This window comes from Mixia osmundae (assembly GCF_000708205.1).
Source record: "Mixia osmundae IAM 14324 unplaced genomic scaffold scaffold_2, whole genome shotgun sequence".
NCBI lineage: Eukaryota > Fungi > Basidiomycota > Mixiomycetes > Mixiales > Mixiaceae > Mixia > Mixia osmundae.
Window position 1 is genome coordinate 287,040 of NW_014575562.1, and position 23,645 is coordinate 310,684.

The 23,645-nt window shown below is 53.7% G+C and overlaps 13 protein-coding genes across 13 annotated transcripts; 8 read left to right on the forward strand and 5 right to left on the reverse strand.

Annotated features, from left to right (window-relative positions):
• The first annotated feature begins 39 nt into the window (after positions 1 to 39).
• L969DRAFT_101491 (uncharacterized protein) lies at positions 40 to 1,739 on the forward strand. Its single transcript, XM_014714406.1, has 4 exons — positions 40 to 696; positions 749 to 1,046; positions 1,095 to 1,237; positions 1,290 to 1,739. Exons 1-4 carry the CDS (start codon positions 80 to 82, stop codon positions 1,660 to 1,662), a joined length of 1,431 nt encoding a protein of 476 aa, XP_014569892.1. The 5' UTR covers positions 40 to 79; the 3' UTR covers positions 1,663 to 1,739.
• Positions 1,664 to 4,352, reverse strand: L969DRAFT_85040 (uncharacterized protein). Its single transcript, XM_014714407.1, has 8 exons — positions 4,148 to 4,352; positions 4,059 to 4,092; positions 3,495 to 4,011; positions 2,710 to 3,447; positions 2,588 to 2,658; positions 2,275 to 2,538; positions 1,884 to 2,226; positions 1,664 to 1,832 (listed from the first exon to the last, which is right to left on the reverse strand). Exons 1-8 carry the CDS (start codon positions 4,241 to 4,243, stop codon positions 1,757 to 1,759), a joined length of 2,139 nt encoding a protein of 712 aa, XP_014569893.1. The 5' UTR covers positions 4,244 to 4,352; the 3' UTR covers positions 1,664 to 1,756.
• Positions 4,353 to 4,420: 68 nt separating this feature from the next.
• On the forward strand, positions 4,421 to 4,842 carry L969DRAFT_70707 (uncharacterized protein; the record flags this gene model as incomplete). Its single annotated transcript, XM_014714408.1, has 2 exons — positions 4,421 to 4,728; positions 4,787 to 4,842. Exons 1-2 carry the CDS (start codon positions 4,440 to 4,442, stop codon positions 4,840 to 4,842), a joined length of 345 nt encoding a protein of 114 aa, XP_014569894.1. The 5' UTR covers positions 4,421 to 4,439.
• Positions 4,843 to 6,003: 1,161 nt separating this feature from the next.
• On the forward strand, positions 6,004 to 7,663 carry L969DRAFT_92502 (uncharacterized protein; the record flags this gene model as incomplete). Its single annotated transcript, XM_014714409.1, has 7 exons — positions 6,004 to 6,082; positions 6,193 to 6,220; positions 6,275 to 6,293; positions 6,348 to 6,676; positions 6,736 to 6,853; positions 6,912 to 7,163; positions 7,214 to 7,663. The coding sequence occupies 7 exons, from the start codon at positions 6,004 to 6,006 to the stop codon at positions 7,661 to 7,663; spliced, it is 1,275 nt and encodes a 424-aa protein (XP_014569895.1).
• L969DRAFT_614624 (uncharacterized protein) lies at positions 7,523 to 8,483 on the reverse strand (the record flags this gene model as incomplete). The annotated part of the gene is made up of 1 exon (XM_014714410.1): positions 7,523 to 8,483. A coding segment is annotated over one exon (789 nt), but the record flags the coding sequence as incomplete, so codon positions are not given.
• A 315-nt stretch (positions 8,484 to 8,798) lies between these two features.
• L969DRAFT_45001 (uncharacterized protein) lies at positions 8,799 to 10,490 on the reverse strand (the record flags this gene model as incomplete). Its single annotated transcript, XM_014714411.1, has 9 exons — positions 8,799 to 8,879; positions 8,931 to 8,986; positions 9,042 to 9,119; positions 9,169 to 9,733; positions 9,785 to 9,828; positions 9,879 to 9,912; positions 9,975 to 10,033; positions 10,093 to 10,287; positions 10,343 to 10,490. The coding sequence occupies 9 exons, from the start codon at positions 10,488 to 10,490 to the stop codon at positions 8,799 to 8,801; spliced, it is 1,260 nt and encodes a 419-aa protein (XP_014569897.1).
• A 173-nt stretch (positions 10,491 to 10,663) lies between these two features.
• On the forward strand, positions 10,664 to 11,777 carry L969DRAFT_92504 (uncharacterized protein; the record flags this gene model as incomplete). The annotated part of the gene is made up of 4 exons (XM_014714412.1): positions 10,664 to 10,712; positions 10,995 to 11,097; positions 11,152 to 11,203; positions 11,685 to 11,777. The coding sequence occupies 4 exons, from the start codon at positions 10,664 to 10,666 to the stop codon at positions 11,775 to 11,777; spliced, it is 297 nt and encodes a 98-aa protein (XP_014569898.1).
• A 10-nt stretch (positions 11,778 to 11,787) lies between these two features.
• On the reverse strand, positions 11,788 to 14,021 carry L969DRAFT_45431 (uncharacterized protein; the record flags this gene model as incomplete). The annotated part of the gene is given in 9 exon segments (XM_014714413.1): positions 11,788 to 12,383; positions 12,418 to 12,419; positions 12,432 to 12,504; positions 12,560 to 12,654; positions 12,717 to 12,892; positions 12,947 to 13,296; positions 13,350 to 13,781; positions 13,836 to 13,902; positions 13,959 to 14,021. 9 exon segments carry the CDS (start codon positions 14,019 to 14,021, stop codon positions 11,788 to 11,790), a joined length of 1,854 nt encoding a protein of 617 aa, XP_014569899.1.
• A 357-nt stretch (positions 14,022 to 14,378) lies between these two features.
• L969DRAFT_45254 (uncharacterized protein) lies at positions 14,379 to 14,998 on the forward strand (the record flags this gene model as incomplete). Its single annotated transcript, XM_014714414.1, has 2 exons — positions 14,379 to 14,675; positions 14,723 to 14,998. The coding sequence occupies 2 exons, from the start codon at positions 14,379 to 14,381 to the stop codon at positions 14,996 to 14,998; spliced, it is 573 nt and encodes a 190-aa protein (XP_014569900.1).
• Positions 14,999 to 15,049: 51 nt separating this feature from the next.
• Positions 15,050 to 16,514, reverse strand: L969DRAFT_92507 (uncharacterized protein; the record flags this gene model as incomplete). Its single annotated transcript, XM_014714415.1, has 5 exons — positions 15,050 to 15,243; positions 15,295 to 15,583; positions 15,638 to 15,735; positions 15,795 to 16,175; positions 16,226 to 16,514. 5 exons carry the CDS (start codon positions 16,512 to 16,514, stop codon positions 15,050 to 15,052), a joined length of 1,251 nt encoding a protein of 416 aa, XP_014569901.1.
• Positions 16,515 to 17,000: 486 nt separating this feature from the next.
• On the forward strand, positions 17,001 to 17,560 carry L969DRAFT_45218 (uncharacterized protein; the record flags this gene model as incomplete). Its single annotated transcript, XM_014714416.1, has 2 exons — positions 17,001 to 17,190; positions 17,250 to 17,560. 2 exons carry the CDS (start codon positions 17,001 to 17,003, stop codon positions 17,558 to 17,560), a joined length of 501 nt encoding a protein of 166 aa, XP_014569902.1.
• Positions 17,561 to 17,961: 401 nt separating this feature from the next.
• On the forward strand, positions 17,962 to 20,085 carry L969DRAFT_92509 (uncharacterized protein; the record flags this gene model as incomplete). The annotated part of the gene is made up of 10 exons (XM_014714417.1): positions 17,962 to 18,311; positions 18,502 to 18,644; positions 18,865 to 18,881; positions 18,935 to 19,077; positions 19,130 to 19,253; positions 19,309 to 19,479; positions 19,530 to 19,601; positions 19,654 to 19,708; positions 19,755 to 19,933; positions 19,981 to 20,085. The coding sequence occupies 10 exons, from the start codon at positions 17,962 to 17,964 to the stop codon at positions 20,083 to 20,085; spliced, it is 1,359 nt and encodes a 452-aa protein (XP_014569903.1).
• A 192-nt stretch (positions 20,086 to 20,277) lies between these two features.
• On the forward strand, positions 20,278 to 23,629 carry L969DRAFT_92511 (uncharacterized protein; the record flags this gene model as incomplete). The annotated part of the gene is made up of 9 exons (XM_014714418.1): positions 20,278 to 20,294; positions 20,656 to 20,849; positions 20,889 to 21,003; positions 21,046 to 21,787; positions 21,834 to 22,319; positions 22,375 to 22,470; positions 22,518 to 23,267; positions 23,305 to 23,426; positions 23,464 to 23,629. 9 exons carry the CDS (start codon positions 20,278 to 20,280, stop codon positions 23,627 to 23,629), a joined length of 2,688 nt encoding a protein of 895 aa, XP_014569904.1.
• Between the last annotated feature and the right edge of the window lie 16 nt (positions 23,630 to 23,645).

Consider the following 23,645-nt stretch of genomic DNA (forward strand, 5'->3'; position numbering starts at 1 on the left):
TGGCGCGTGAGCCTGTGAGAGATTCGAAATTATTTTGACTTTTGCTGCAAGGTCGAACACACTTTGGCAGCTGATCTGCATGGCTCAGAGGAGCGCCTGCATCTGCGCCCAGGGCAGCAGATCGCTCAAGGCGAGCGGCAAGGCGAGAGAGCTGAGCACGACTGCTGGTCCGACGATCGATGCAGCCAGACGAGCTAATAGAGAGGACATCGAACCTCTCGGTCAGACGACCCGGTCACCCAACACGATAGGCCATGCGAGGACGAGGAATGCACTGAGGAAAGCTCAAGCGAGAGCGATGGATCATCTCAAGCACTTGTACACGCCCCGGACCTTGGAGCCAGTCGGCAGAAAGCTCGATCAAGACCAGCTCGCTCTCCTCTTTGCTCTCCAAGTTCCTCCCCCTACCAGTGCCCTGTCAGCTCTGGCGGCGAGAATCGGAGGATTGGAATTGAATGCGAGCAACGCTGCTCATCTGGCCTTGCTCGAGCAATGCTGCATCGATCCTAGCTTTTGGGCAAGAGTGGCTCAAGTCGAGCCCTTGCTGCCCCTTCGATCTCAGAGCACGAAAGCATACAGCAACTACTGCGATCCGTCCAGGAGTGACAATGCCGAGCTCGCAACGCTCGGCAATAGCCTGCTCGGGCTCTTCACGGCCGAGCATCTGTCCGTCATGCATCCTCACCTGCCAACGCTGTAAGCTAAGCGCGATCTCGCTCGTTGTTCGTGTATTCATGCAATGTGACAGCGCGACGAAAGCAGCTCTGACACTCATGGTCGGTCCACGAACATGCGCCGACATTGCTCTTTCTTGGGGCATCGCACCCGGCACTGCATCGTACGGTCTGCCCGCGCGTCAAGGTTACAAGGAGAACGGGGGCACGGGCAGCAGGGGATCCTCCCGTCGAGGAGTTGGCGAAGGTTCGCGTGCAGGCACGGGCTTGCTGCGCTGGATCCGGAGCGAGAGCGAAGAATCTGCCGTACTGTTTGAGGAGGCACTGGCCAATGCTGCCAAAGCTATCGTCGGCGCCGTCTTTCAGGAACACGTATGCGTACTCGTACTGCTCGACTGCTCCTGCTGATGGCATATGCAGGGCTTCGAACGCACAAGGGCATTTGTGCAATCGCACTTCTTCAGTCGCAAAGCCGATCTCGCTTCCCTGCTCAAGTTTCCGGACCCGCGACAAGCGCTCGTGGCAACCATGCGAAAGTACGGACGCGAAAGACCACTGACCAGGTAAGAATCCTTTCTGATCATCGCATGGCACAATGTTGAGGTTCTGCGGCAGAATACTGAAAGAGACTGGTCGGATGAGCATTTCGCCCGTCTTTGTCATTGGCGTCTACACGGGCGAACACAAGCTAGGCGAAGCATTCGGTAACTCGATCAAGATGGCCGAACATCGCGCATACGAAGATGCAATGAAACGAATATACCTCAGCAGGACCTTTGTGGGCGATGACGGTTTGACAGATCTGCACATGTCGCCCGCTCTGCCCACGGATACCCTGATCGACCCTTCGACGACTTACAAGCCTGCTTTGCTAGGCGACGAAGAAGTAACGTTTGCCTCTGCCGGTCGGACGAAGAGAACTGCTGCGGAAGTGGCGACATATCAAAAGCAACTCTTTGCAAATCAGACTAATCGCATCCCTCTGTGAGAACAATTGCAACCGCAGGCTGTTTTGCATCCTTTTGTACAACGCAATGCAAACGATGCAGCCCATGCGCACAGACGAATCTTTCGTGAATGGACTAGAGTTTGGCGGGACGCTCGTACTTATTGTAGAGCTCAGCAGCGGTGGGACCGAAGCGCTGGCGAGCGACGTTACTGTGAACAGAATATGAGCACTTTTTGCGCGAATCCGAACACATCACTAACCGCTTGAGCTTGCTCGTTGCCGTGAGCAGATCATTCTCGGCAGTGAAGGCTTCGGGCACAATGGCGAGCTGCTTAGCGATTTCGAATCCTCGTAGCTTCTGCTGCTTGGCGACTTCGTTGAGTGCCTTCAGTGTAGCGTCAACGATTCGAGTATCTTTCGATGCTGCCTCGATTGACATGTCGCAACCGGCGACGCGCTTGAGGAACTGAGGGAAGTTGACGGGATCGGGTACGAGGAAAGCGATGAGGTGGTCGCGCAAGCTGTCGCCGTGGATGTAGACTTGGAGTGTCAGTGGCGAAAGCGCGTAGATTCCCTCGACCTTCTCGGGTGAAACATACTCGCCTGAACGAGCATCAGTCATACCAAAATGCACAGGACGAAAAGTCGCACCTTGCGAGAGCTTCAGTATCGCCTTCTTTCGATCGATGATCTTGATGCGACCGTATTTGTCAATCTCTGCAACGTCGCCAGTATGCAGCCATCTGTCTTCGTCAACAGTCTCCTTTGATTTGATCTCGTCCTTGTAGTAATGTGTGATGATCTCGTCACCCCGAATGCAAAGCTCTCCTCTAGGTTGAGGCTTATCATCAGAGGTGTAGTTCATCTCTGGGATGTCGATGAGCTTATACTCTAGACAAGGCTGTATGACGCCGACTGCACGTATGTGATGAGCAAAGCATGACCGATTGGCAAGAGAGCTCACCGGAGCCATAGCCTGTTCGATCACCCACGATCATCTTGCTTGCTGATCCTGTATTTTCCGTCGCGCCAAAGCTATCCGATGGAAGTAAGTAGCAGTACGCTGGCGAACAAAGACAGACTCACCCTTCTGTGACTTCTGCAGAAAAGGCAACGCTGATGAATTTAAGCACATCTGGCGCGATGGGAGCGGAGCCTGTGCCAATCTGTCTCACCCGCCCGCCGAGTACTGCTCTGACCTTGCGCAGTACGAGTCGATCGTAGAGAGGGTGAGTGACCTCGCCTGTGGTATCGAAGTTGTGCAGCTTCGTATTGATGGCGCGGCGACAGAGCTTGCCCTTCAGACCGGGCGCATCGACCGTCGAGGCTTTGACGGCCAAGTAGATACGATTGAGCACGCGCGGAACAGACACGATCCATGTGGGCTGGCTGATCTGAAAGTCTTCGAGCAATCGCAGGATGTCGCCACATGCGTAGGCAATGGGGATTGCCAAGAAGAAGGCGATCTCCTCGACGAAGCGCTCGTAGATGTGAGATAGGGGTAGGTATGAAATGAAGAGCTCGTCAGCATTATCGGGATCCAGATCGCTGCCGTGTAGGTTAGAGATGACTGCAGTCGCAAGGTTGCGATGGCTCAACACGGCAGCTTTTGGCATACCAGTCGTGCCCGAGGTGTAGCAGAACGAGGCAATGTCGTCCGATTTGGGCGGTGTATGCGGGTGAGGGTGCGTTCGGCCGAGAGTCTCAAAAGCAGCCAGATCGTAGATCAGGACGCCTTTGCTCGCGCCCCATTGCTTAAGCACTTCGCTCTTCTTCAGCGCGCCAGCTCCCGGTCCGCCTTTTTTGAGATCTATAGCATCGAAGCTGCACGCGCATCAGCTTGAACGTCAATGCTGGCAGATGTAGCTTACTTGTCAAGCGAGACAATAACCTTCATGCATGGGCATTGGTCAGCCATCTTGAGCAAGGCAGGAATGTGGGCAGGATCGGCAAAGACGACGGCGGCTTCCGAGTGCGTGATACAGTAGGAGACTACAGTCGGGCCGAGCGTGTCATAAAGTGAAGTATATCGCATTCCGTACGCAGCCGTGGCGAGAGAGGCGAGCTGCCATTCGGGTCGATTGACAGCCCAAACGGCGCAAGTGAAGCCGTCTAACTGCCCGGCAGGCAACCCAAGCTTTCCCTCGATGGCCAGCTGACGAAGAGCAGATCCGATGTCGGTTCTGCGTCGATCCACCTGACCAAAGTTCTGCCACTCGAGAAAGTTCTCAAAGTCGTTTGTCGTGTAGTTCCACGGTCGATGACCCAGGCATTTGCGCTCCGGCCCACGCGCAAGACCTCGATTGAAGACTTCGTAAGACGTCTTTGGAAAGCTGGGATGCGAGTCGACTGTCACGAGATTTGGCCAAATTGCGTTCCGATAATGGGCTGAAGCGAAGCATAAGCTTAGCTATGAGTGATCAGTATGGGCTTACCTGTTTGCCCGGGCTGCTTGGTCCCAGGTACCTCCTGTAAGCGGTACAGCGCATCAGCAAAGCACATTGGGGCAAGTAGCTCGGCATACGATAGACTGCTGGTTGAAGTGGCTCTTTGGCAGCGCCGGAAGCGGTATTGGCAAAGTGCCATCGTAGCGTTGATACTCGCTAGCTATGGCTGCCATCTCGAGCTGGTCCGTAGATGAGAAAAGGCTCCGGCTCTGCGTTGCCGGAAATTATGCGGAGAAGAGGCCGTCAATTGATTTTTACAACCGATCACTTGATCGAATCCGTCCCAGATTCCTGCCTTACGCTCATGCATGCTCAGCAGCATCTGGACACCCCATTGTATCACATTGTGGCGCGCATTCCACGTGATGCATGATTGTAAGCCACAAAAGATTCGCTAACGTCGACGGTGTTTGGCATGAAACATCACCTGTGCTGTACCAGAAGCAGACGATATTTCTCACACGTCGGGCTGGACAAGGGCAAGCCTGTGACGTCGTCGCCGTATCTGGATGGAGAGACAAACGTTTCGATGGTGTGTTTGCTGAGCTCTACAGCCAGTTCGCGCTGATCCCTGTAAAGTGGCTTGAAGGTAGCGGGGAGGACTACCCGGCCCAGGAGTGGCAAATGGCCGGCTTCGAGGGCCTGAATGATGGCCAAAGTACAGTCTGAGGCTCTATCGTTGTAGTCTACTGCTAAAGCGACGAGCCTGAGCGCAGTCAGCCAGTCGATCCAAGGTGCCAGCGCCGTTTTCATAAATACGCAGACAATGTAATAAAGGCAAGATGATCTCGGCTGTTTATTTTGCTGAGGTGACAGCGGCAATGCGAAGCATCTCGAGGGCGTCCTTGTGAATCTGTAGCATAGATGCTAGATCGTTTTGCAGTATGGCGTACTGTAGATTGAGCGTTCTCAAAATGCCTTGACACGGTTCTCGCCATATAGTCGTCATCAAGTCGAATCGAAGCATACTTGTGACCGAATACGGGCACAGCGTAGACTCCGATAGCGAGGTCAATTGAGCAATGACGATTGTGAGAGATTCGACATGCCAGTCAGCAAATTGCTTGTCCTCACCGTCAAATTCGTTGACGTATAGCTCCTTGAGTCCTGCACAGGCTGAGACGATCTCGGCAGCGTTTGTTATTTAGCTGAAGCTCTAGTCATCAGTCTCAGGATAATGAGGCTCGTAGGCGCTATAGCCCGAGATACGCAAGGATATGATGCGGGCTCTGAGCCATGCACAGTGATCATCGTTCCCATTGATCTTGGCGATTCATTTGGAATGACATGTTGTCCAGCGTGAGACCGTTGAGGCCTTCGAAGATGGTCAAGCTCGGAAATGCAGCTGGCACACGGAAAGTCTTGGCCTCCGCCTCCTGCATTCCGTACCCTCCCTCAACATCCATCGTCTCGGCGTCTTCGCAAAGCTGCGCGATGGTCCCTATCACATGTGCTGGACATGATCCATGGCAAAAGCTCCCCCTTTGTCTCTGGCGATGTTGAGAAGCTCGAGCCAACGCTCTCCTGACTATGCGGCTAGCCCTTGCCAATGAAACGTCGTGTCGGCATCTGGATCATACCTTGAAGAGCAGATCTCGGCTGACTTCGCGTGCTCGCCTCGAGGCTTGATTGAACGCGATGTGGCCCCGACGACCGAGATGCACGATGACTGTGAGGAGAAGCTCCGTAGGCATGCGATCAAGCAGCGCTGCTGACATGTTCGCAGACTATCTAACAAGACTATTCTTCGCTTGAGCTGCAAGAGGTGTAGAGTAGAGGAAAGACGTGGACGTTGACGTTGCGCAAGGAAGGCGAAGAAAAGCGCGATCAATTGGATTTTTGCCAGAGGCAGCTCGACGCAGCTGAACCGACTCAGGAGGCACCGCTCTGCCAGATCTGAGCCCATCGCCCGCTCGATCGCACTGCAGACAGGATGTCACCCATGCCAGCTGCTAGCGGGGCAAGCAAGAAGGACAGCGGCTTGGCGCGCACACTGGGCTCTGCCACTGCAGGTGAGCTCTCTTTTCGGCCACCGAGCGAGATGCGTGCTAGCGAGCACGCCTGCTCGCATCTCGTGGCAGTCTCTTGCAACAGACAGACACTGAGCCTATCCGAATGGCAGGCATTGCCGAGTTGACGGTGTTTCACAGGCAAGTATGACTCTGCCATCTTGACTTGTCGAGTGCTCATCCATTGCATTGCAGCGTTGACACGGTAGCAAAGGTCATTCAGCATCTCAGTATGCGCCGCCAAAGCTCAAAATGAAGAGCGGAACAGAGATTGATGTCCAACAAGACGTCTGTGAAAGATCAAGGTTTCAACAAGGTCGTCTTTAGAGAATTCGCCAGTGCGAGTGCAGGCCGAAAATTCCTCTCGCTCTTCCCTGGTATCGGCTACGCAGCAGGCTACAAGATCACCCAGAGGATCTACAAGTATGCCGGACAACCCTACGTGAACGACTACCTCAACGCGAACTATCGAGGCTCATTTGTGGGGATATTCGGCGAGAAGAACGGAAAGGCAATGATGCAGGCTACTGCTGGTAGTATCATCGGGATAGGAGAGATATGGCTCTTGCCGCTCGATCGACTAAAGATCATCAGACAGTCAGTTGACACTCCCTCTTGCACACATCTCGATGCATCGGGCTCACAAACCTGGGCAGAACGAATCCAGAAGTTTTGCAAGGAAGGGGGTTGTTCAAATTGATCGCAGATGAGGGCTTGGGACTCTACAAGGGCGCAGGCTGGACAGCAGCGCGGAATGCGCCGGGCAGCTTTGCGGTCAGTGGACCTGGCTTCTCACATCACCGTGTGCTGAGATGTCAGAATTCCGTGACAGCTTTTTGGCGCCTCTGCAGCTACGAAAGATTTCATGGGCATCACAGATTACAGCAAAGCGACTTGGACGCAAAACTTCATCGCTTCCATTGCGGGATCAGTCGCATCCATCGGTATCTCCCAACCTATCGACTTGATCAAGACGCGCATTCAGAACCAGGACTTCAAGACAGGCACGGGTGGTGTCGTCATCATCAAAGATCTGATCAAGAACGAAGGCTTCAGCGCCTTTTTCAAGGGCTTTGTGCCAAAGGTACACCGCCCTTTTATCGCTTCTGCCGCAGCGTATTGACATACTTGCAGGTCCTCGTCGTTGGGCCCAAGCTCGTTTTCAGCTTCACAGTAGCGCAAAGCATGATCCCGATGTTTACGAACATGGTCCGTTGTGTGTCACTGAACGGAGCACGACTGATCGTGCAAAACCTGGACAGGGTCTATGATGATCTCCAGCAATCGCAAGGAAACACCTCTCACGGGCGCAGGACTTGTACGGTCTTCTTCATTGTATGCTCTACAACGGCGTGTCTACTCGTCACTTTTCTGTCTGTGCTTTCCCGTCTCACATACGCACTCTGCACATCTTTCAATGGGGCTCGATCAGAGATGAGCTTGAGCCTTGTCAGAGTTCTCGGACGATTTGTCTTCAAAGATATCGAAGCCAGCCAAGCTCGAAAAGTCTACAGCTCGCTTTGCTTCGCCGCGCTCGATGATGGACTGCACCTCCTGTTCGAGTGCTTGGAAATCTTCCTTTGAGAGGTCAATGTCTGCTCAGAATGTGAGCACGTCAAAAGTAGCGTACTTTGGAGCACGTACCCTTGAAGTTATGCTCGATGCGCTTGGGCGTGACTGACTTGGGCAGCACGACAAGACCACGCTGGATGGCATGCGAGATGAGGACGACGCCTGTATCGGTATTGTTCTTCTTTGCAATCTCGGTGACGACCTTGTTCGATAGCAGAGGAGCGCCCGCACTGCCGAAAGGCGAGTAAGCCTCGAGCAAGATGTTGTTCTGCTTTGACCAGGCTAGCAAGTCTGGTTGCGGGTTGATGATCGACAGCTCGACCTGGTTGATGACGGGCTTGATCTTTGCGTAGCCGAGAAGTTCCTTGCAGCGACGGATATTGAAGTTGGAGACACCGATATGACGGACTTTGCCAGACTCGACGAGCTTTTCCATGGCACGCCAAGTAGGCTCAAAGTCCTTTGTGAGCTCGTGGTCAATATCCAGCTCGCCCTTTGCATTCTTGGGTGTGCTCTTGATCTTGCCCTCTTGCTTGTTGTAGGCAACAGGCCAATGACACAGGAACAAGTTGAGATAGTCGAGTTGCAAGTCTTGCAGTGTCTGATCGAGACCCTTCTCGACGTACTCGGGCTGGTGGTGCGAGTTCCATAGCTTGCTCGTGATGAACAGATCATCACGCTTGATGCCGGCTGCTTGGAGACCCTCCTTGATCCCTTGGCCTACTTCTTTCTCGTTGCCGTAGATCGGTGCGCCGTCAATGTGACGGTAGCCCGTCTTGATCGCATGAGCTACTGCTCGCTTCACCTCGCCAGGCTCAGATTGCCATGTACCTGTGCTTGACAGTGTCAGCCTACCCCAGAAAAGATGGTCGAGTGGCAATTGGGAGCTGCCAAGCTAGACTCTCAGACTTACCGAGGCCAACAGCGGGTATCTGTGAGGTCACGCTGCCCGTCTTGATCGTGAAGCTACGTGCCAGTGCCATTGTCGTCTCTTGCTATTGTGAGAGGAAGAAAACTTGGGAGAGCCACACTCGCAAGGGGCGTGGGCGGAATTGGCCACGCGAGCAATTTCAACAGGCAGACGTCACCGCGTCACCAGTGTCGGGGTCATTCAGGAGAAAGTGTGTGATGCAATGGATGGTAATGTCTAGACGGGATACATGCTCTCGAGATGCTTGGAGATGATGAGCTTCTGTATTTGCGTTGTGCCTTCGTAGAGCTCGTAGATCTGTCCCACGTTGAGTAAGTGGTGTGAGGACTAAGAAGGCGTGCGATGTACCTTGCTGTCCCTGAAGAGCTTCTCGACAGGCGCCTCTGTATTGTAACCCATACCACCTGTATGTGTCCTCACTCAGCCCTATTGAATAGTAACTAAGAGACGAGGGCATACCGTAGATCTGGACAGCATTGTTGGCGTTGCTGACTGCGGCAGCAGATGCCATACACTTTGCAATCGAAGCATAGTAGGCTGCAAAGTGCATTAGCCGATGTCGAAGAAGCAGAGCAGAGGGACTGACTGTTACGCTCGCCGACGTCCTTCATCCAGCATGCCTTCCACACCATCGCACGAGCAGACTCGACGGACATTGTCATCTCGGCCAGCATAAACGCGATAGCTTGATGACTGATGATCGGCTTGCCCATTGTCTTCCTCGTCTGAGCGTATCGCGCAGCTTCCCATAACGCGCGCTGAGCGAGTCCAGTCGCTCCTGCAGCAACAAGAGGTCGTGTGATATCAAAGGCGGCCATGGCCACTTTGAAACCCTCGCCCTCTTTGCCCAATACATTCTCCATAGGTACCTCGACGTCCTCAAAAGTGATCATACGCGTGTCTGAACATCTCTGACCCATGTTGATCTCTTTCTTGCCGATGATGATGCCTGGCGTGGATGCGTCGACGACGAAGCCGGTCATGGACTTGTGTGGTTTCGCATTCGGATCTGACTTGGCGAGCACAAAGTACCAATTCGCGTGACCGCCGTTGGTGATCCACATCTTTGTTCCGTTCAGAACCCATTTGTCGCCTCGCTTTTCAGCCTTGGTCGAGATGTTGGCTACGTCACTACCTGCTCCTGGCTCGGTCTGTAGCGCTCTTTGAGCGGCGTCTTTTATTGAGAGGGATACCACACGAACCACACAGTAGGCTGCAACAATGGGCTCTTCCGTCATTCTACCGACTGAATAGGCCTATGAGCAGTGAGCGGAAGCGAGTGACAGTCTTGCGTACGATATTTGAGCTTGGTCTCGTGCGAGCCGGCAACCTGCAAGAACGAATGCATCGCGTGAGCAGATATGTGGCGCAGAGGCACTGAGCGCAGCGTACAATCAACGGTGCTTCGGCCAACCCTAGGGCTTCGCATGCGGTCTGCACTCCCGAACAGGCTGACACCGGCCATGTCAGCTCTCTCGGTCTTCCCGATCAACGCGTCTCTGTAGCTTACCAAACGCCAATTCCTCGCTGATGAGCGCACAGTCCATCAGACTCAATCCTGGACCGCCGTACGCTTCTGGAATATGCGTGTTGAGGAGACCAGCTCCGTGTGCCTTGCGAATGATCTCCCAGGGATAAGCCATCGAGCGATCGAGTTCTGCCGCGACGGGTATGATGTGCTCAGCAGAGAACTTTCTCGCTAGATCTATACATCGTCGCACGTCAGGCAGATCAGGCGTATGCCAGGCATCATGGCGTACCTTGGTAGGCTCGCTGATCCTCAGAGAGCGAGAAACAGACGGAACCGGCGCTTTCGGTCACGCTGGCATAGCTACGTCGTGCCGCATGCTGAGATCGTAGAGAGCCTGTCGAGGCTCGTAGCAGCTGTCTTGCGAGTCCTGCCGTCATACTGTCAAATCGCTCTCTGCGGTTCAGAGAATTGATGGCTTTGCGATGTCGATCGGTCACCAAATTCCTCGAAGCGGAAAAGAATCGCGTGAAAACTGCCGCGAACTTGTCGTGGTCAGTCCGATGGCACACGTCTCATGAGCCTCATGCGTTGCTCCCTTCCTCCCGTCGTCATGACCGATCGCTACTACTCGAGAGCTATTGCGTCGCTTCCGAAAACTGGTCTGTCGCAATCCTTCGCTATTCACAACAAACCGCAACGAAAACAAACAGCAATCGCAAATATGCTCGCCTTCAAGATCGTCACTTGTTTCGCTGTGTTGGCCGGCTACGTCTTGGCCGACTGCGGAGAGGATCCATTTGGTGAAGGATGCCGGCCATGTTACTTAACCCCGGAAGGCTGCAAGACGCCTGTTCCTACTCCATCGCCTTACCCTTGCAAAAATTGTGTCTGTCAGTGATCTTCCTAGTACAGCATCAGATCAAATCTATGTGACCAAACAGGGCTCTTGGATCCCCATGGCGGCAATACATTTGAGGGCCATAAGATCTCTGTCTTCAGACTGACGCCCTTCGAAAAAGGCTACAATACCTGCCAGACGTACTTGTGGGTCGACCATCGCTTCAGCTGGGCTTCTTGCTCATACACTGAGCTATGCAGCAAGCCTTGCGTCAATGGCAAGATCCCTGGCACGACCATCACGTGCACGCAGGTCGATAACAACGTTTGCTAAGCAGTACGATAGCTTCATTGCAACCGTGCCATATTGCTCGCAGCAACGGCAGACTGTGCGCTGAACCTGTACTTGCGTTCAAACAAGACCGAGACGTTGACACGCTCGAATTTCTCCTACCGACACAGCTGTGCTTCCCACATCTGAAGCTGCTCTCTCACCAGTCTTGAGCCAAATACGACGGCAAGAATGCTCGTCTCCATAGTCATCTACTTTGTTGTGATGGTCGAAATTGTACAATAAGGTCAGCCACATCCAGGAAAGTTTGTTGTGCCACGAGAACGTTCTGGACTGCCTGCCCAAATCTCATGCTCCCGTGCCGCTTCCTTGCCCTTACTGTGTCTGCATGTCACTTCCTTCTGATTTGCATGCACTGGCTAATGTGGGTGCAAAAGCTCTCGAATCCGCGCGTACACGTGCCATTGCTTGTTTTGCTCGTTGCTCGTATTGAACACCGCAGCCTACGTACTATAGCAAGCCTGCATTAAGTGACATGACAATGACCCTATTTCGAATGTGTTCTACCGATGGTTGCGAGTGCAGACAAGAGTAGTGAAGTGAATCTAACAGCCAGCCGGATTGACGGGCGAACAGCATGTGAACGCCGTAATGGCGCCAGATGAGAATGCTTCGATGATGGCTTCGATCGAAGAGTAGGCCGACAGACCTGTCATCGCCAAACAAGCAAGGAAGATGATGAAGTTGAACGCTTTGATATACCACCAATGTCCAATAGCGCGTTTCCAGCGAGACATTTGGCGCCAAGTGTCCTTGGTAGGGTTGGGATTGGCCGGATCGAACTCGCCTTCGCCGCCAGGGAGCATGACCGCATCGCGCTTGATTTGATAGACGACTGAAAGTCCGATAGGGAATGTGTAACTGAATTGCAGAATTGCAAAGGCAGCGACAATACCCGACAGAGCGCTGAAGGCAGGAATGGCTGATCCAATGGCGAATGCACCAGCCCAGAACGCGATGACGACCGGGATCCAGAGCATTTTGCCGCCCTTTGTGTGAAGTTCAGGAGCTTTGAAGAATGTCACCAGTATGTTGTTGTAGAGCAGCTTGATGCCGATGTTGCCATAAAGTGCAGCAGCAATGATTCCAGCCGTAAGTGAGATCATATTCGTAATGGTCTGCATGACGTAGCCAGAGATGCCTGCAAATTGAAAATGTCAATGCGCGTCGAACACTGCTCGTTGATCACTTGCCCTGGTTAGCCGGATTGACGACGTATTGACCCTGCTGTGAGTAGACGACTAGGCCGAAGGTCATGTAGACTGATACACACGTCAGCAACTTGTCCTTGAATCAGTAGGCCAAATTAAGACTAACCCACAAAAATGAAGAGCTGGCCCCAGAGCATGGCCTTCCAGAAGTCAAATGGCCTTCGCATCTCTGACATGAACTCGCAGAAGACCATGGCTCCTCTTGTCGCGCCCACTTTAGCGTTAGCGTATGTGTGTGTGGACGTTGTAGGTGAAAAACTAACCCATAAGAGAAGACGACTTGAAGGATACCGACGAGTTTGCCTTCGAAAGGCTGAGAGACTTCGAGGAAAGTTTGAACGGGCATCCATGAGCCATCAGGGTTCTGGTATTGGCTCTCGCCGTTGGCGCCATAGTTGGGCACTTGATGACAGACGACACCCATGGTGATGATGATGACCTGAAATAAAATATTATAAATATTGTGAGCAGCAGACGCGTCGCGTCGACTTACGAGCAAATTCATGTAGATGGCAAGCGTGGCCAGCCAGCCGAACTTCTTGAGCGTGCGCACCTGACCGAGGATCATGCCGGATGCCATCCAGAGGACGTTGCAGACGACGAAGCAAAGCTTGAATTTTGATACTTGAGACAGACCTTGTCCGTTGCCGAGTGTGATGATTGCGACATTGGTGATGAGCTGAGCAGCTTGCAAAAAGTTTGACATGTGTCGCGCCGGACGGCCCAGTACTCGACCACAGAGATCGCCGAAAGTGCGCATGGGATATTGGAGCGAGTCGAGACCGAGGAACATGTGCCAGATGAGGAAGCCACCGTAACCAGCAAAGATACCAAAGAAGATGACTGCCGCGTGCTGCATAAGCTCTAATTTGCAAATGCTTGACCAGAAGACTCACAGACAGTGACACCTGAGCCATACCCGACTTGGGCAAAGAGGTAGGGGGCAGAGTACGGGCCGAGAATGTCAGTCGTGATGAGGTAGAAGATGCTGCCCCAAGAAGCAGTACGGAGAGCGGCTGACGCGTTGCGGTGCATGGCAGAATCATCGTCGACGATAATGTGTGCTGCCTTTTCGTCGGTGAGAGACGAGCCGTGCTTCTCATCATTCTCTCCGACCATGGCTGCTGCAGGTGCATGCTTGCCGGTAGGATCATCGATTGCCTCTGGAGCGACATCGGCAACTTTGCGATTGGAGAGCTTCTTGAATGTCCTGACCCAGGGAGATGCGCCCTCCTCTTCGCCAGTGTGAACGTAGGCATCTTCCCGCTCTCTTTGTAGACGAGCGTAGTAGAAGATCTCGCTGAGAGGAACATCGTGCGAGTCTTGGTCTACGCCGATCAAAGGCCATCAGCGCCGCATGACTTGGTCGCGTGATCACATACAGAAGCGAGTTTCGATCTCTTCCGTCTCGCCATTCGCACGCTCGACAGTGACTGACTGCCGATGATGCTGTTGATGGCGAGTAGATCGTCAGTAGAAGCAAAAGCCTCGAGTGGCGCACGTACATCCCCAGAATCGAGGTCACGGACTAGGGCCTCATTGGCCATCATATTGCCTACCATCGCCATTTCGACTGTGATGCCCTAGACAAGTAGGCTCTTCAAGTCGTTCGAGCAGGCAAGTGTGCAGACTGCTCAGGTGCAGGCCCACTCTTTAAGAAGGCCCGGTCTCGGCAAGTTGCAAAACCAGCGTGGTCTCATGATAAGCGCAGCTCACGCCCGATTGATTGGCTGCCCTGAAGTCTAGAAACGAGTCGTGTGCTCTTCTATTTGACATCGACCGCATGGTCGTTGATCCAATTGAGTTTTCGCCGGTCTTCTGCAGCTAGCGTGTTTCTATTATTACCTCCGCCGCAGATCGCAAACTCGGCAACCCCCCCGGCAGAAGATATCATGAGTGACGTGTGACTTTAATGTCAATCGACCATGTTACCAAAGCTGGAGGAAGTTCAGACTTCGCAGGCTGCGGTCTTGAAAGCATTAGATGTGCTGCTCGAGCCATGTGCAGACTACTCAGCGCTAGATATCGACCGGACGGCGATAAGCTCTTATCATGATCTGCTCCAGCAGGCATGGCAGGGTCTCGAGCGACTCGATGATGACACGAGAGCAAATCTAGTGCGAGCACACCCAAGGATAGGCGAAGTCGGCAATCTGTCGACCTTCAGTGCGGCCGAACAGACCAAACGGCAAACACCGCCAGAGGTGCTTGCAAAGTTGAGCGTGAGCCGATCCGTCGTGTGCTGTCCGATCGGCTCACACGAGCACAGTCGCTCAACCAGCTATACGAGGCTCGATATACTGGACTGCAGTATGTCACGTTTGTCAATGGGCGCTCGAGAGCAGAGATCGCAGAGGAGCTAGAGCAATTTCTCGGCCTATCGAGCAACGACACGTCTGCGAAAGACACAGAGGGAATCTCAAGCACAGAAATCTCGGCAACCGTCGCCAGAGGTAGTCCTGAGTGGCATGCTGAGGTTCAGCGGGCTTTGCAAGCCGTCTGGCAGATAGCATACAGCAGACTGGACTCGCTCGAACTGTCGTAGAATTGTCATGGATCGTTGTACAATGAACAACAGGTCGTTTCAAAGATGTAATCATTGCCCAGATGTCTTCTCGGATGGTATCGCAGTGACAGAACTAGCAGGCACCGGCTTGTTTGGAACAAGCTGCTGAAGCGAGGGGTCGATTGAAGGATCTGAGGGCGCTTGACGCTTCGCCGGTCGCGAGCTTAGCGACACCGCGGGCTGAGCCGGCATCTGTGCAAATCGTGCCTCCATCTGACGAGCGCCTATGAGAGCATGTCAGCGCAAACGTGTGACTGCAGCAGCAAATGACGCACTTTCTGCAGTCTCGAGAGCAGCTAAAGCAGTCTGTTTACGATCAAGTTGTTGCTCGAGCACGGCAATACTGCGTTTGATCTCTTCGATCTCGCTTGAGACGGCTTGACGAGCATCGACAGGTCCTGGAGGACGATTAAGGAGCTCCATGGGTGCCATGCGGGACGCAACATCGGCAAGCTCATCAATACCATGCGTCCGGCCGCCATTGCTAATTCTACGCTGGGACGGTTGGTCCTGCAACGAAGCGACGGATTCGACGTCCCCTAAGAGCTGCATATCCTCCTCAGTCTGTCACTCGTGTCATGTCAGCGATGATCGGTGCCGTGCAAGGGTCTGAATCACGTGATTGGCTCTTGCGGTTGGTATCCTTTTTCTGCGCTTGATGTTAGGCTTCTTCAGTAAGCCGGGTCGGTGATGTCCGTGGAGCTTATAATAGAGGCCTGTGAGCATGCTTTGATCAGCTTGGACTCTGAAGCATCATGGCCTCCTCGAGGCTTACCACAGGCATTGCAGGCAACGTTGCCGTCACCATCTCTGCGCCAGAGAGGCGTCGTTCTCGTGCCGCAGTTGCCGCATTGCATTGGACCGCTGTCACTGACTTCAGCCTCGGGGTCGGCAGAGTCGTATCGGGCCAGCCGAGCCGCATGTCGATTGTTGAAAGCAGGACAACCTCCGCAACACTCTTTGCCGCCCTGACCGTTGCAGAGCCCCGAGCCGGGACATGATCCGAGCGGAGGCTCATCGTCGGCGTGGCTCAATCCAAGACCGTTCGGCAATGGCGCGGGCGGGCTGCCGTCAGCTGCTTGGGCGTTGCGTTGAACAAGCAAAGCTGCAGCCTTCTGATTCTCTGATTCGCGTTGCTTTGCTTTATGCGCCAGTCCTGAAAGTCCTCATCAAGAGGGTCCAATGTGAGCAGGTGATCGAGCATACCGCAGGCATTGCAGATGGTTCTGCCTTGAGGATCTCGGCGCCAAAGCGGAGTCTCTGTCTTTCCGCATTGAGAACAGGCTACCAGGCGCCCATTCGCGTCGACTCGCTGCTTCTTTGCATTGGGATTGGCTGCGGTCGAGGACGTTGCGCCGGGCGAGACCTGCAGATGAGGCTCTTGTCTGGGTGACACTGATGTCGATGCTTCAGGCTGACGCGCATTTGGCATCATCACCCTGTGCGACGGGTCTGGGTACGATTGCTGCCGATGCGCAGGCTCATAGCTCTGCATGGCAGCTTGCCTGTCAGCGCATACGCCGACTGCTCTGCCTGAGCGCTCGGGCTCTAATCGACACGACACTCAGACTCGAATTGCGCAATTCCCATTGGCCACCGGGCAGTATTTGAAATTTAGACAACCGATGAGCTAGTCGCTGCAAGAGCGACAGGACATGACGAGCAAGAAGCACCTTAGCAAGCTGAGTCATGCATACAATGCATGGGCGCAGATGGACAACATGCTTCGATCCCAACAATGTTTGTCACATCTTAAGTCACTGGTGGTTGTAGCGTCGAGTCCCATTGCATCAACTGATGCTGGAAAGTGCTGCAAGGTCGGCAGATGCGACGAAGCCTAATCACTTCAGCACAGCCCGCCTGCTCTCGTTAGCGACAAATCGGCGCGGTGCTCGGTGCTACGTGTCCTGACAGCTCCTGTGGCTGTAGCAATGCACTGTCGCCCTGTTCGCGAGCGCAGTGGCCCACTGACCTAATAGGTATGGGGACAAGCCGTTCAGCCTCTCTACCAACTGAGCTTCTGCTCGATATCATCGACAAGCTTGGCATTCAAGACCTGTCAGCCTTCAGCATGGTCTCTCGCAGAATGCGCAGTCTTTCCGCAAAGTCACTTTCCAAAGTATGGCTCATGCTTCCACCCGTTCGGAGCTTCACGTACAGAGCTTCACAAAGTGACCTTTTCGTGCGATCCGAGGAAGCTGCTTGGTGCTTTTGAAGCTCGACATCTCAGACCAGACCGCCGTCTCTGTCGATGCTATCGAGTACATTGCCATCATGCCAGGCGCAATCGATGCAGACTATAAAGAAGGAGATCTTGACAATTCTGATGTTGGTAACGGGCTCGCTGAGGATCCCAATGAGCATGCCATCAACAATATCAGGCAATGGCGCGTGCAAGAGGCAGCGATAGCAAAGACATTCCGCGTCCCCACCGCGTTATCGAGCATCTGCAAGTTCGAATATCTTCAAGCACTTTCTCTGTATGACACATCGCTCAAGTGGTTCTCAACAATAGTTGAAGATACTGCACACCGAAAATGACTCAGAGGGCACGTTTCGTGCCTGCACATCCAAGGCACGAGCCACCGCGGGCCTCGAGATGACAGTCGCACACGGACGCCAAGCTGGGTACGCAATGCTCGCAAGATGATCCACGCATGTCATACACTGCAAGAGGTCTCTGTCACGGAACGTCAGCCCCGAGAGCTAGATGACGAGTCCTACATTACACAGCGTGCCAAACAAGTCGCGCAAATTGCTTCTCTCGAGATTCTGTAATCGTGCGGCTACTACGCTTGCAACCACTTGTGACTCCCGGGATGGGATGCAATCTGGTCTCAGCCTTGGCAGAGTTCGCTGCAGAAGCTCAATCTTGACTACACAATCGCGTGGCAACACATTCCGTCGATTTTGCGCTTTCATGCACATAGTCTGGTTAGACTATGCATGGCCTTGATGATGTCATATCGATTTTGAGGGCACCGAGGCTCTACACATTAGCATTAGGCCATGAAGATGCTGTTATGCAGTGTGCTGCAGCCATCATGACAGCTCTTGACGGATCTCGGCTGCCACTTCTCCGTCGACTCCTGATCTGTGGCAATCCTACAAGCCTAGGCGCATCGTGGAGGGCGGCGACAGAAGTACTTGAGCAGCGCGATATACTGACCTGGCGTTATCTCGATTCTGATCATGACGACGATATCACACCACTCCCGATGGATGTATATGATGTCACTGAAGCCGTAGAGGGACGAAATTGGGTTCCGCGTGAAAGTGACGACGAGCAAGGGTAGTGAGACGCTAGTAGCAATCGCAACTTACGGCATCACATCATCGTAGATGTCAACAGCGACGAGCAGCTAGATCTGCTCTTACTGTAATCGTAGATTAGCAGATGCATCTTGTGCTCGACCAGAGAGCTTTATCACGTGACTGAGATCGCGTCGTCGCCTTTCGCCAGGTGCTCTGCGTTTTTGTAGCAGCGTCCTAGGAGCACACGAGTTCGCGCACTCATTGTCTCGCCGACATTCAGGGCAAGTATACTCCATTGGGGAGCTTCATCTAGGTGCGCGCGCTTCGGGTAGAGATGGGTTCGTTGGAAAAATACACAAAATTAGAAAAGGTAAGTCCTGCTTGCGTGTTACACCATCAGCATACAGAGCTGACGAGCATGCATTTGCCGCTCTTCCTTCCTTCTGTCGTGCTTTCGCTCGTGATGCGATGTTGACGCTGACTTTACAATACCAACTGATGCTTCTTCACTTTCGCATACAACCGACGACGACGACCGTCCGGCGCTCACTATCCTGCTCATACCCACCTATGGACTGCCTAGGTCGGAGAAGGAACATATGGCGTCGTCAGTTCATTCAACACGACTAGGATAGCCGCGAGGCTGACGCATATGGTCAGGTCTACCGCGCCAAGCACAATGAGACCGGCGAGATTGTAGCGCTCAAGAAGATCAGGCTGAGCGAAGAAGATGAAGGCGTCCCTTCTACTGCTATCCGAGAGATCTCGCTCCTCAAAGAGATGAAAGATCCCAATATCGTCAGGTACGCGTCGACATCCTGTCAAATCATGCGGGTGCTCACGCATGCGGATCAGGCTACTCGATATCGATCATCGCGACCTCAAGCTCTACCTCGTCTTCGAGTTCCTGGACATGGATCTGAAGAAGTACATGGACACCATTGGCGATGGCGACGGTATGGGACCCGATATCGTTCAGGCAAGGAACTCTTGCGATCAGCTGCTCTGAAGCTGATAACAAGTCGTACTGGCAGAACTTCTCCTATCAGCTCCTGCGCGGTGTTCACTACCTCCATGCTCACCGAATCCTCCACCGCGATCTCAAGCCTCAAAACCTGTTGATAGACAAGGAAGGCAACCTCAAGCTTGCCGACTTTGGTCTTGCACGCGCTTTCGGCATTCCCTTGCGTACGTACACACATGAGGTATGCCCGTGACTTCTCACCTGCTATGAAGTGCTGACAGACAGTGACAGATTGTCACACTTTGGTACCGCTCGCCAGAAGTCTTGCTGGGCTCGCGTCACTATTCGACCGGAGTCGACCAGGCGAGTCATCGTCCTGGTGGCATCAAAAGCTCGCTGACAGCAGGGTGGGCAGTGGTCCGTTGGCTGCATCATGGCGGAAATGATCCAGCGTGGACCTCTCTTCCCAGGTCAGTCATGCAATCGACAAACCTGCAAATGCTCACGAGCGAGTAGGCGATTCCGAAATTGATCTCATCTTCCGAGTTGCGAGACTGCTAGGCACGCCCAATGAGCAAGTATGGCCCGGTGTATCAACATTGCCCGACTTCAAATCTACCTTTCCTCAATGGAAGCCAAAGGTGCTGCGCGATCAGATCACCAACTCGACAGCAGAGTCCGCAGATCTCATCCAGGCATGTCTTTGCGGCACTATGGAGAGTGCGCTGATCGTGAAAGACAGAAAATGCTCATGTACGATCCGGCAAAGCGTATTTCGGCAAAGGCAGCGCTCCAGCATCCCTACTTCAGCGCCGAGGGATCATCTACTCAGAGTCAAAAGCTATAGACGTAGACGCGTCGCGCTCTTCATGTTCGATTCCTGTACCAGCACACTGTATAGTCTTCCCAGCAAGACGTCTTTGCAATCGTACAGTCACGAGCGTTCGCAGTCGAGATTCACGCATGAGAGCTGTCTTGCGCGCAGAGAACACCGTCGTCGAATCCATCAGTACTAGAGCTCGCCAACGCACGAGCTACAATGCAATCCGCAAAGGCGTATGCCTCCCATCAGCTCGCGCCGACCCCACGCGTCGTCCTTCGGTATCTGATTAACGATAGAGATCGTCGCCAAAAGCTGAAGCAAAGAGCTCGTCGTATAGAACCATCGGACGTTCATACCGCAAACGCATGCTGCGTGATGCCGATTGATTGAGAGACTATACTCGCCGCGAGAAAAGCTCGACAGCGTGACCGCTGACCGGCTCTCGGGCCGGGCAGCATGATGAGATGGGATGACGTGTATCCTTGTCTCGCGCGCGTGCATGAATGTTACAAAGATAGACTGCTGCGTTGTTTTCACCACACGACGTCGGACAGCACGAGCTTGTCTGTACTAAGCTTCAGTGAGGCACTGCAGGCGCCTTGTCAAGTCCGGTCATATCGATCTGGTAGCACTCGACCAGCCGACAAGCTCAAAAGTAGCCGCACGGCCGGGACATCTGACGGCGCGACGCCCACCCGCAAAGGTCGCTTCGAGATCTCGGCTATCTGCCGCATCGAGCATCCTCTTGGAGGCGGTCGAAGCAGTGGCACAGCATACTTCTGAACATAGTCTGATATTGGATCACTTCTGAGCCCCGTCGCGCTCAGCTAGCCAAATCGGACAAAGCTGTGCGTATCAATTGGCAAAGCCGGCACACTCTCAGCCTAGCAGCTCGACTTGCTTAGGCTTGCTGCACTCGTCAGAGGGCTGGAATCTATCCCAGTAAGCGATTCCGAAAGCCGTCATGTCTTCATCGCCTCGTAGATCAACCGATAGGACCAGATCTGATCGGTCCCACCATTCACCCTCACACTCTCGAGACGATCACCACCACTCGTCGCAGCGTGGATCAGACTCAGCAGTCTCGCCGTCATCAGCGGCAGGCTACCCGCCTTTCATGACGCACGACGGCCATACGTCCACCTCCGCGACGCTGCCTCGCTATCAAAGCAATTACGGCACCTATGGCAATTCTACATCGGACCTGAGCGTCAGTCCGCTCCCGACGGGTGGTAGAAACAATCCCCATCCGCTCAGTCATGCATTGTATGCTGATTCATCTCATACCTTGGGCGGCACGACACTTGACGGAGATGCTTCGTCCTCATCTGGTTCGGACGAACTCCGCCGCAATGGCGCAAACGGCAAGTCGCAACTTGGATCTGGAGGGTCTAGCTATGGCACAAGCGGATCTACACTGGTCAACGGCTCATCCAAGCGACCCTCTTTCCAGTCGAACCGACCGGGTCGAGCAGGCCTGCCGGCATATACCCGCTCCAACTCTTATTCGTCCACGCCAGGCATGAATACCTCCGGCTTGTCATACCTCAAGCGATGGAGTAGACCCCATCTAGCCGGCACGAGCGCTGGCGTCTCACCCGCACAGCTAAGCATTGCCGCAGCAAAAGGCAAGGCTGCCCGTCTCGGTTACCTAGACGGACTTCGCTTCATCCTTGCCATGGTTGCACTCAATGGCACCTTCTTCAGCGCTGTCCTCGACACCAATGTAAATTCTCTTCACGATGTTCAGGCTCGAGCTGACACCAGAACAGGCATATGGCTTCATACAACGAGCATCTCCTCTATACATCGTGCGGTCGTTCAACCTGGCAACGACTTTCCTGCTCGTGTTGCTCGGACGAGCAGTTGCAGCTCCCTTGTGGGAAGTCGTCGCCCCCTCCGCACCGTCAAGCTCGAATACCTCTGGCTCAACCAACCAGACCGTGCCCTCGCTCGGGCCCTCGATCTCATGGATCAGATTGACCCGATGCATGCTTACTCGACCCTTCCGCTTCATCTTGCCCGTCATTGTTGTCTCTGGCATTCAATGGGCACTCGGCGCAACGGGCAAGACGGCAGACTGCAACGCCGTCGGTATGGATGAGCCATACTGGTCATCGATCCGCAATTTTGCGGGTTATTCTACCCTCATTTTCAACTTGTTCACATACTACGAACAAGACACTATGTCCGGTCAGACCTTTGCCGGCAACCTCTGGACTGCCCCTTGGTTCTTCCAAGCCTCATATGCTGTTTACGTGTGTTCTCATTTCACCCGTAATCGATAGCCAAGTACTGATCGCAAAACAACAGACCATTCACATGATGCTTGGCAATCTCTCGAGCAATCGCTACTGGGTCTATGGCATACTTGCATTCTTCTCATGGACAACATTTAACTACTTTGCAGTACGTCGCACGCGCTCAGGTCCATTCAGGGCTGACGAGCATTGCAGCTGGCTATCATCGGTCTCGTCTTTGCGGACATGGCTGCTCATGGTCAATTCCAAAAAGTCAAGAAGTGGCCCATGTCGCGTCGATTGGCAGTCCAAGGTGCCCTCATCGCCGTCGCCCTCATCTTCCAATGGGTCTCTGTCATTCGGGACAATCTCAACTCAGCTTTTGCTACTATCAACGTCCAGAATCACGTCGAGATCACAATCTGCGATGCGCTCTTTGCGACATGCTTCCTCTTTGCGCTCGAGACGTCCACGCTTGCTCAGCGACTGATGGGCAACGTCGTGTTGCGCAACCTCGGCCGACTTGCACCCGGTCTCTACCTTTTCGCGGCACCGCTGACATACACGCTCGTGCCATCGATCGCAAAGTCTATGGCGGGTGCAGGATCGTCTGCAAGCGCTATCACCGGAGTGACATGGATGGCCCTCTTTGGCGTCGCGCTGGCGATCAGCATTCCATTCTACTTCTTCATCGAGCTACCAAGCGTACTGGCGGGCGAGCTGTTTGCGAACCTGCTCGAATCGTGGGGTAGAGACGAAGATGAAGTCATGGCGGTCAAGAGGCGCGCACAAGAAGTCCTCAAGGCGCCACAGCCTGCTCCTAAGAAGATTTCTGGACCAACACCTGCGCCATTCACCTCGCCTGCTAAATCCAACAGAGGACCGCCATCATCTGGTACGGGTCACAAGCCAGCAAGGAGCAGCAAAGGAAGTAGCTATGGCAATCAGACGAAGAGCACTGTGCTCGTCTGATCGCAATCTCTTCCTTCTCGCATATTCGCAGCCTCGCACAGCAAGTTCAATCAGGATACAAACACACATGGACACTTATTTGGCTCTCTCGCGATGCCTCGGCCGGCACTCTGCACGAGCTTTAGGCCGAAGCCAAAGGCAAGCTGTGGTCGTGTATCTGGCACTTTAGACATCCCTTTGTACACCAAAGCTTAAGTTCATCTGAGATATGCTCGCAAGGCGATAAGTTTTGGGACATCGTTGCATTAGATCGACCATGTTTGTACACCGAACCAACAGAGCACCAGATTGCCGAGCTACGGGTCTATCTAGACGCAGCCCTTCTGACATCGTGGGGCTCTCCTCGATATGTATGATAAGAGCCATGTCGGG